Source organism: Cicer arietinum, chromosome 1, assembly GCF_000331145.2.
Source record: "Cicer arietinum cultivar CDC Frontier isolate Library 1 chromosome 1, Cicar.CDCFrontier_v2.0, whole genome shotgun sequence".
Taxonomy (NCBI): Eukaryota; Viridiplantae; Streptophyta; class Magnoliopsida; order Fabales; family Fabaceae; genus Cicer; species Cicer arietinum.
This window is the reverse complement of record NC_021160.2, coordinates 3,202,763-3,214,004: the sequence shown is the minus strand read 5'-3', so window position 1 is coordinate 3,214,004 and position 11,242 is coordinate 3,202,763. Positions and strand designations below refer to the sequence as shown.

The window sequence follows — 11,242 nt, the reverse complement described above, 5'->3', positions numbered from 1 at the left end:
AAAAGTCGCCTTTACAAACGTGAACTTCTTTGAGGAATGCAGCATTTACAAATACAACTTGTCAAAAAGGAAAAAAAAATTAATATAAAAATTTAAAAATGGAGTAAATTGGTAATTTTTTTAAAAGAATGAGTTATTGAAAAAGAAAACCGACAAAATAGACGTAATAAGTAATTTACTATATTTTTTTTAATTAGAGTTACATATATATGGTCCTAAATATTTATCTTTTAGAACAAAGAGATTAATAAAATCAATTTTATTTATCCCCTTTACAGCTTCGATTGTAGTGTACATTGCTGTTTGCAGACAATTAGTAGCAGTTTTGGTGTACCTTATTCAGTGCAACTAACCCTTTTTTTTTTATTATTAGTTTAAAGTTGAGTCCTTTATCACATTATCACACACAGCAACAGCCATGGAATCTGAGGCAACAGAGCTTTTCAAAAGCAAATTTGCACTAAAAAACATACCCAAACGCGTTTTCATTTTTCCAATCACAGCACTAATCCTGGTCATACTTCTTCCTCTATTCACACACTTAAATCAATCATCTTCAAAATTTCTATTCACAACTACTGTGGTGGAAACAACAAGCTGCAATTTATTTTCTGGAAAATGGGTTCCTTATCAAAAACAACCTTATTACAACGAAAGTTGTCCTTTTATAACGGAGAAACAAAACTGTCTATTGCATGGAAGACCCGATACAGATTTCCTCAAATGGAGATGGAAACCAAATGATTGTGAGCTTCCGATGTTTGATGCAATTCAGTTCTTCAAGCTTGTTAAGGGAAAGTCAATGGCTTTTGTTGGGGATTCAATTGGGAGAAACCAGATGGAATCATTGCTCTGCCTCTTAAATTCTGTAAGTTGTTTTTTAATCCTATTAATTACTATTAGTTAATTTTGTACCTGTGGCTGTGATTTTTGCTTCATTAATTTGTGTTTCAATATGTAATCTGATTGTTTAAATCCATCCCCAATGTTATTTCTTTTGTTTGGATTTTTTGTCATATAACTTATATTGCTTAAAAAAAACAAATACACCTATATTGCTTCAGTGAAATTTTAAATATTAATTGGTACTAGTTAAATTATTTTTTAATTTGATTGTTTATAATATTTTGTTGCAAAGTAGGAAAAAAACAAGAGGAAGATTCAAATCTGTTAGATGAGAAGTAGTGGCCACAGAGAAAAAAAATATTGGATTTTAGGTATACTAAGTCACACCGTGAATAATAATAGTAGAAGAATCCAGGACCCACCTGCTCTCTGTTTTCTAATTAGAGATATTAAGTTTACTTGGTAGTAGGAGTGTAAGAGTAAAAACAAAAAAAGTAAAATGATAGGTTGCTCTTGGGTTCAATTAAACCTCCAATTTATACTACTGACAAATTAATAGTAAGCATTGAAAAATAATGTTAATTAGATCCATTAAAATGTAATAAAGTAATGAATTGGGAACCATTAGATCAAGGTCGGTGCAGTTGTTTATAGAATCCCCATTCCGTATTCCATGTAACTTTGTTTTCTTTGGTGGACTAGCAACAACCACCACTCATAACTTAATTATAAGGAGAAATCTCAAATCTTATCTTTTTTTAATCTAAATTTAAAAGTGTTTTTGAAATTTCGGATAAAATGTGAAGTTTTTGAAATGTAATTTCTTTTAAATTTTAAAATAATTTAAAATTTTAATGAATGTGAATCTTTTAAAATTTTCTAAAATATAGATTACTGGGAAATTTATTTTTTCTAAAATTTAAAAATTAGAGATGAATGTAAAATTTTCAACATGTGAAATTGATTTCCTTGTAGAAACTTGTTTCCTAGAAATAAAAAATATTATTGGAGAGTTTATCCAAAAAAACAGTGTTATTGCAGAATTGATAATAGTTAGTCTTATTAAACTTACTTATTGTAATCCAAAGGACAATTGAATTGTAAAACATTTCACTTATTAAAACTGATGTTATAGAAATAAAACAATATTTTGAAAAATGAAATGTATATTAGGGTAATTAAAAAATGATAGCATCAGTTGAAATCTAGACTCTCGAACTACGATTTTTGTTCTTATATCCAAAATCGGATGGAATATGAATGAAAGATTACTCTATCTGATCTGAGATCTCGATTATAAGGAAAAAAGAATTAATAATTTTGTTTTATAATTGCAGTATTTTTATTTAAAGCTAATATTTGTATAATACTTTTTATTAATTGCACTAAAATTATGCTTAGGGGATCAAAACTGAAAAAAAAATAAAATGAGAGGACTATTTTCGTTATTCAGCTAGAATAAGGAAACAAAATATGGAATTAAATCTAATTTATAATATCCCTTCCAAACTATTACATCTTGTTAAATCTTCTACTTTCTTTGAATGGTTTAGATTTTAGATTTCTTTCTTCCACTACCATAATATATATGGTTTGAGTTGATCAATATTTTTCTTCCACACGAAAATAAAATATAATTTAAGCATACTTTTCAGGTAGCTCATCCTGAGGACATTACAACCAAATATGTATCCAATATTGAAGACCTAACATATTTCAAATGGTGGTTCTATGCTGATTATAATTTCACCATTACAATGTTGTGGTCCCCTTTTCTAGTAAAATCCTCTAAATCTTACATCTACAATAGTTCTTTCTACCAACCTGAAAATCTTTATCTAGATGAGCCAGATACAGCTTGGACAAGTCGAATTGAAAATTTCGACTACGTGATTTTCTCAGGTGGACAATGGTTTTTCCGACCATTCATATTCTATGAAAATGGTTCGGTTGTTGGATGTCAAAAATGCAACAACTCAATAGAACTCAATTTTTATGGATACAAAAAAGCATACCAAACAGCTCTCAAAACTATGACAAATCTTAAAAGATTCAAAGGGTTGGCATTTTTAGTGACACATTCTCCAAACCATTTTGAAAATGGTGCATGGAATGAAGGTGGAGGTTGCAATAGAACACAACCTTTTATTAAAGATCAAGAATGGGAGGTGCATCCATATGGTCTAGAGATATTACATCAAATACAATTCGAGGAATTTAGCATTGCAAAGAAGGTAGCAGGAGAGAATGGTCTGCGTCTTGGTTTGATCGATATAACGGATGCAATGTTGATGAGGCCGGATGGACATCCTAATAAATATGGGCACGCTCTAGAAAAAAATGTGAGTCTAATTAATGATTGTGTTCATTGGTGTATGCCAGGGCCTGTTGATACAATTAATGAGATTTTTCTCTATCTCATGAGAATGGTTTAACAATAGATATTCTGATTTTTTGTTTCAAAATGTACACTAGTGTTTAGGAAAAAACTCAATAAAGATTGTGTAGTTTAACTGTATTATTTGAAAAATAAAAATTAATTTTTTAATATGACATTGATTTTTTTCCTAATTTTTTAAACAATGTACTGAAAACAGGGGTTAGTGTACTGTTTTTTTGCTGATTCAATATTACTGCCGGATAACATGACTGATGACACAAATATGAGTTAGAATCAACGCTTAATGGTATGTTTGGATTTTACATATAAAAAATGTGTAATCTGCTAGTTCTTATAATAAAGGGCTAGCCAGCTCTATGGACTAACTGAAGACTAACATTAGCTGGAAGGCTTAACCGTTATTTTTGTTTTGTTTTTAATTATACATTTTTGTCCTAATTTTAATCATACATTTATATATAAAACAAATTTACATTTTGGAAGTGGGGCCAGATAGATTGGGCTGTGGGGGCCACACTGGTCTACTCCATCAAGAGCTAAAAATACAACAAAAAACGACTTTTGTATATATATATATATATATTTTTTTTTTAAAAAAAATTTCTTTAATTGTCCTATTTTAAAAATTATTTTTTTAAATGTCTTATTTTTTTTTTCAATAGGAGGTTGTCCCTTTGGGAAGCGACCACCTAAAGATCAATTTTTTGAAACTCAATATAAGGTTCTTTCATGGGGAAACGACTTCTAACTGAATAATATTACTCAATTAGAGGTCGCTTCCCCATGAAACGAACCTCTATTGAGTTTCAAAAACAAAATTACTCAGTTAGAAGTCGCTTCTCCGAGAAACGACCCTATTGAGTTTCAAAAAATTGGTCTTCAGGTGGTCGCTTCCTCAGGGAATGACCTCCTATTAAAAAAAAAGACATTTAAGAAAATAATTTTTAAAGTAAGACAATTAAAAAAATTTTAAAAAAATGAAATATATGCATATACAAAATCCACCAAAAACAGGTTTTTGATATTGTCCTTAAGTGAAATTTCTACTTTTAAAAGGAAAGTTCTCTTCTCGTAAATAAACGTGTTTTTTTAGAGTTGTTGAACATCCTCAATACTTTATATGCTAAAATATGATTTTCTTTGAAAATAAACACACTCCATTTCAATGTTCATTTTGATTGGATTAATTCCTCCTTGAAAGTTCGGCTAAAGTAAAATGTTGTATATTTTAATTTTGCCAAAAATATAAAAAATATATTTAAATGATTATGCGATCACCATTTTCTCATTTTGCACAATGGAGATAGATATTATTTACATACATTTTCTTAAAGTCAAACCCCTTATCCTTTGAGAATTAGTCAAAGTAAATTCTTAACTATTATGCCAACATCAAAGTTATAATTTAATCGTGTTTGGTGTATATTTTTATGAAACGATATTTGATATGGGAAAATGAGTTATTTATCTTGAAATTGCTTATAAGTGGGTCAAAGAAGTGTTAAATAATATAATATACTCCACTAATGTTAGTAATTCTTTTATTTTCTTCTCAAAATAAATATCATTTCCTATTTTCATAACTTTTTTTATATTAATTTTCAATAATTACTATATATACAATTTTTAAAATATTATTATATTTTATATTGATAATAATAAAAAATATATCAATAAATTTAAATAAATAATTTAATAAAAAATTTATTTAATTTTTAATTTTTATATTTATTAATATATATACAAAAACTTTAAATAATACTCGTTATAAAACAAAAAATATATTGAGTCTCAATCAAACCATATAAAATATAAGGGGAGATCTCTTCCAAAGATTGCGTAGCTTTAAAAATACAAGTAAGCAAATTAGTCCAAAAATCTTCAATTATTATAATTTATTAATAATTGAAAAATATATGACAATCAAAAATCAAAATGGAAAAAATATAGATTTAAATATAAATTTAATTAAGACCAATATATATATATATTTATATATTTGATTTTCTTGAGCCAATACATAAAAAATATTCTTATTTTAGTTGAAAAAGACATAGCAAAGTCGTTCCAACAAATATAGAGTTTAAGGTAAAATTATAAAATGAAGTTTTCTTGTAGTTAATATAATATATTTTACAAATACATATTATTATATTTATTGTATCTATCTCTCTGCATAAATAAATAAAAGTATCTATTAAATGCAGAGGATTTCGGCTAGGTTAATTATTGTCTGATGCATAAGGTTGTACACTTTGGGATAAGTCAATCTCTAAAACTATATATTGATCGCTACAATTGTGAGCTAGAGCTCCATTGATAGAAAAACTCTAAATTGTCTTTGGATTTTTAAACTACCGGAGAAATTTCACCTCAACAAAGAAAAACACAATGTATTTTGTACCAGCATCCAATGTACCGGCATCCAAAGAAAAAGTACGTTTTTTACAATACAATAAAATAATGCAAATGGATGCTTGGTTGTCGAAATTAATACTCACTTCATTTTTAAAATAATTATCAACTTTGTAAAATATATTTATTCTAAGATAATTTTAACTTTTTATTATTAATACAATTTTAATTATTTTATTTTAATTCTATACTCTAATTAATATTGTTGTCTCACTCTAAAAAATTTATTTTTCTATGAAGTACGTGTGTAATATAATACGGATACATAATTTTTTTTAAATTTAGGATAAATATATACATCTTGAATATATTAGTTAAAAAATTATTAAAAAAATTATATTCACTTACAATACTTATATTAAAAACATTATATATAAATAAAAATATTCTGCATAAATACATAAATATAATGTATCAATAAACATATTAATTAAAGAATTTAAATAAATATTAATTTTATTTGACAGTTATCAATTTAAAAACACTTTTAATTTATAATACATTATATGTACTAAAAAAAAAACTAAAATATAATAATAAAATCCAACAAAATATATTAAATAAAAAAAATGCATCAAAATTTAATTAACCATATCCACTTAAATACCCCTCAATCTCAAATCTATAAGGTCGCCGATATTTATAATTTTTTGAACAACTTGAAGTTGTTCTGGTTGATCTCATTTTGACCATGTTGTTTATTGTCGTTTTCAATTATTTGATGATACTTATGCAACTCAAATTTTTGATAATTTGTGTGTAGATTAGAGCTACTACTACTTATCTCCATATAATTTTCAGTTCCGGAATTATACAATAACAAATCACGAGTAACTACCACTTGTAAACCGAGAGACGCTAGACAACACAATGCGATATAATTGGATTAAAGTGTTTAATAGAACTAGACGTTGTGGTCACATGATAATATACATTATTGAGTCAATCAATTGAATATTAAAAGGCACACACAACCTTTCAATTAAAGCAACATGTTATAGGTTGGAGACACCATTTCTAATAATAGAAAAACTACGGACAACAATTTTAGTTTTTAGTCATGTATACACAAGAAAACACATGAATTTTATGAAATTAGAAATACATAACTTCAATAGTCGTAAAGTCGATGGATTTGATTAGAGCAACCACACTTTTATGGCCCATGAGACGGTAAATCAAATAGAAGGACAATCAATTGCTCATTTTAATGTCAACTTTCCTAATAAGTGATGTGATTGTGAAAAATATCAAACTATACATATTTTGTGTTCACATGTAATAACAACATGTTCTAGCATAAAATATAATTATTGATCGCTTATATTAGTTTTCTGGTCATAATAAAAAACATTGTTTAAACGTTGCTAACACATCTACTTAATCGAATTAACTTAATTTTTTTTCTTTCTATTTAATGTATTTTACTGAATTTTATTAATATAGTATTATTTTTAATTTTAGTATATTATATATATTATTTTAATATATTTTTAATTTATGAAAAAATAAACGAGTACATGAACACATTCTTAGAATGCGATTTCTTAAAGGAGGAGAAAAATAATCCTTCACATAATTGAATTCTCAATTGAAAGAGAAAATAAATAAAACATTTTAATATATTATATTTTAAATTAAGATATTTTAACTTATTTTAATAAAAAGAAATATAATAGAAAAAAATCCGACAAATTTATTTGGTGGTAACGATAACAATTTTGCTTTGTTTAATTTTTACCTTTTTGAGTTTTATATGGTTGAGGATAGAAATTGAGTGCATCTTAGATTTCACCTTTCACACACACACACACACACATATATAAATAGTTAAAAACATTAATTAATAATAATATAAAATTAATTAAATTAGTAAAGATACATAAAAAATGTAAGATGTTAAGTAGCGTGGTAGTAGGTAACATTGAGACAATAATTTGGATTATAATAACCGATATAGTTCAAATTTGTTGTGCATTTTATTGCTAACTTTTATTTTATTTATAATGTAAGTAAATATGTCTTTTCTGTTTTCTCTGAAAAGAAATATAATTTGAATACATCATGAACCAAAGAAAATTACGTGGATATGCTAAAATATTTTAACATACTATAATGTTTAAACAACCGTATATATGTTAATTTATATTTTACTTAGCTAATTTACATTTTGATAAATAAGATTAAATGTAAAATAAGAAAGAGTTAATTTAAAGATAGACTACAAAATAGAAGAGAGTCACTATTTTATTTGTAATATTCATTAAAATATTAAATAGTTAACAAGTTAATAGACGGCCAAATAAGAGATAATTGTTAAAATATTATCTTAATATTAGTGACAACTTTATTTAATTTTTATGATATTTTGTATTTAATTTTTTTATTATATCAATTAATACAAAAAAAAAAATAATAAATAAATATGTGTATAGAAAGTTACATCTCTATTATGCAAGTAACTATTATTCCAATTTTTTTGTTTTTGTTTTACATGTTAGTATACAACTTCTTAAAAACCTAAAATAATAAGACATTTTAATATATAAATTTTCAAATAGAGTATATTTTTTTTTAAGGATATTATAGGTAAAAGAATATAAACTCATATATGCCTCTGAGTATCTAATATCTACCTCTTTTTCTTTTAAGCAATAAAAGCTAAGGTGATATCAGATTGAGCATTTCAGATCATGATGTCAGAAAGGGGGATATTTTTCCCGTAATAATAAAACTAACATGCAACTCTAGGCTTTAGGATCAAACCACCAGCGTGTGTATAGGAAATCTAGATGATAGTAAAGTACTAATATATATAAGAGAAAGTTAGGTAATAAAAGTTTATATATTTAATTTAAAATTTAAACTAAGTAAATTTACATTTATCCTATTTTCACTTTTACTTGCAATCAGAGAGTATCAGTTAGTTATGACAAACATTTGAATACAGTGAAAATAAGAGAATCAAACAAACAGATATCCAAATAGCATACAATACTTCTAGATATTGTAGTACTTATCTAAACAAAAAGTCATTCTGTTTCTTAATTTTAATTATGAGCAGCTTTCTTAGCTAACAAAATTTCTAGCGTACATCCATTTCTTTAAAACTTCACTAGTACATTACCTTTTAGACTTTTGTGAATACTTTATGTCTCTCCTTAATCTTTAATTATTTGAAGGAAATTACCGATTTGGAAAAACAAAGGCGGTACATTTTTTTGGGGTACTATGTGATAGTAATAGGAAAATATAAATAAGATGCATAGTTTCCAACCAATTAAAATTAAATTAAATTTGTATTGGAACCATTAATAATTTCTTAAGGGTGTTAAGAGTCCACATTACATAATATATTGTGAGTTTTATTTATTTATTTAGTGTTAGTGGGAACAAATATTTTATTAGTGAAAAACATTTTTTATCTTGCACCAACTTCAATTTTAAGATAATATTTTCCATATGGCGACTTGAATTAAACTCTAGATATAATATCGAGCATTTTCAAAATTATGTCCCGGATGCTCCCTTGGCAGTGATTTGTTGTTTAAAAATCTAACTATCATATGAAAAAACATTCATAATTAAGTTAATATTATTTTGGAACCCGTAATTAGTCCATTTAAAGCGGGAAAATAAATTAGGTTAGTGGATTGAAACTTTTACTCATTGGCGAAATGATGGATCGACCCGCATTAAAAAAAATAAATTATTGATTTTTAGACGAGTTGATTAATTAAAACAAATGAAATAACTAGTTCACTAAAATTTAACGTGATCCAACGATTATTACAGAAACAATAATACTCTATGTAACTATCTTTATTGCGCTATCAAAGAATTATGCTAACAGTTACAGAAAAATAAATGAATTAATTTGTTCCAAAGAATTTAAAAAAGAAAACAATTTTTTAATTTGTTTGAATAGAGCAACGTGTCTCACTCCGTTACTATTCTATTTTTTCAACAAATTTAACGAAGCAAACCAAGTTAAAAGAGTAGAATTCAATACATCAACTCGTCTGCATAAGCAATCTATCAATTTGAAAAATAATCTAATCTTCTTATATAATTATAATTATGTATCTCAATTAGTGTATCATTTTCTACTTGTATTATTTCTTTTAGAATTTTAAGTTATATAAATAAATCTAATTCATCCATGTCAGGTGGTTCCACCTCAATCTGAACACTCTCATCATTGCTGTTTGAAGTACTGTTAAATGGAGAACGTTCTGCGTTTCTGCAATGTTCTTCGTTTCTACAGAACTGAAACAGATAATGCTCTCCGTTTCTGCAAAACTGTAACGGATAATGTTTTTTGTCAATCATGAACATTCTTGTTTCATCAAACACTACATCTCTTGAAATGATGCACTTGGGCACACATTGGTCAATTCTCCACTACTTCTAACCTTTTATTCCTTTAGGATATCCAATGAAAACACATTTGATTGCTCTAGGATCCAATTTATCTTGTCTTGTGTGAGCAAATGCTAAGGAACCAAATACCTTCATATTTGAGTAGTTAGCTGGTTTGTCATTCCACATCTCAATTGGTGTCTTAAATCCAATAGCTGATGAATGACATCTATTAATCAGATACACTGTTGTAACTGCAGCTTCTCCCCAAAATGTTTTAAGCAGCCATGCACTCAAGATCATACATCTAACCCTTTCAAAGATTGTTATGTTCATCCTTTCAGCAATGCCATTTTGTTGAGGAATGCCTACAATTGTTCTATGTCTTTAAATACCTAAGTCCCTGCAATACTTATTAAACTGCTCTGAAAGATACTCTAGGCCATTGTCAGTTCTTAAACATTCCAGCTTAGTTTCCTTTTGAGTTCCAATTTGCATATGCCATTCTTTAAATTTCATAAAAGTGTCACTTTTATTTTTAATGACATAGATCCATACTTTTTTAGAATAATCATTAATTATGGTTAAGAAGTAAGAACATCCAACATGAGTTTTTGTCATTGAAAGACCCCACAAATCAGAATGAGCATATTCAAAAGGTCTATAGGTGTTGTGTTGGCCAACACCAAAACTGTCCCTCTTAGCCTTTCCTAGAATACAATGATCACAAAATTCCAAAATTTCAATTTTGTCATCGTTAAACAAATTATGTTTTGATAACTCAATTAAGCCTTTTTCACTTATATGTCCTAATCTCATATGTCATATTCTAGTAGATGAATGCAAATTAGAGCTAACAACTGAAGCTTGTGCAATTATAGTAGAACCTTCTAAAATATACAAGTCATTTTTTTAATGTCTTTAACAATGATATCATCTTTATTAACAATAGTCATAATATCATTCTTTATGTATGTTGAATATCCTAGTATGTCAAACATGCCAACAGGAATTAATTTTTTTTTAATTCAGGTATGTACCTTACATAATTCACCAGTACCTCCTTGCCATTGAACATTATGAATCTGATTGTTCTCTTGCCTTGGACTTTACATGATTTGTTATTGCCAAACAGAACGACTCCACCATCACGAAGATCTATTAATTCAAAATAATCATTTCTTGGACACATGTGAAAAGTACAACCTGAATCTACTA

The 11,242-nt window shown here is 26.7% G+C and overlaps 1 protein-coding gene across 1 annotated transcript; it reads left to right on the top strand.

Annotated features, from left to right (window-relative positions):
* Positions 1-264: 264 nt before the first annotated feature.
* On the top strand, positions 265-3,401 carry LOC101502478 (protein trichome birefringence-like 21). Its single transcript, XM_012718073.3, has 2 exons — positions 265-868; positions 2,502-3,401. The coding sequence occupies exons 1-2, from the start codon at positions 419-421 to the stop codon at positions 3,279-3,281; spliced, it is 1,230 nt and encodes a 409-aa protein (XP_012573527.1). The 5' UTR covers positions 265-418; the 3' UTR covers positions 3,282-3,401.
* The last annotated feature ends 7,841 nt before the right edge of the window (positions 3,402-11,242 follow it).

Bases quoted from the DNA above. Each gene is read 5' to 3' on its own strand.
- LOC101502478 (XM_012718073.3), top strand. From the start codon at position 419: ATGGAATCTGAGGCAACAGAGCTTTTCAAAAGCAAATTTGCACTAAAA. The intron at 869-2,501 runs GTAAGTTGTTTT...CATACTTTTCAG, and splicing joins TGCTCTGCCTCTTAAATTCT to GTAGCTCATCCTGAGGACAT.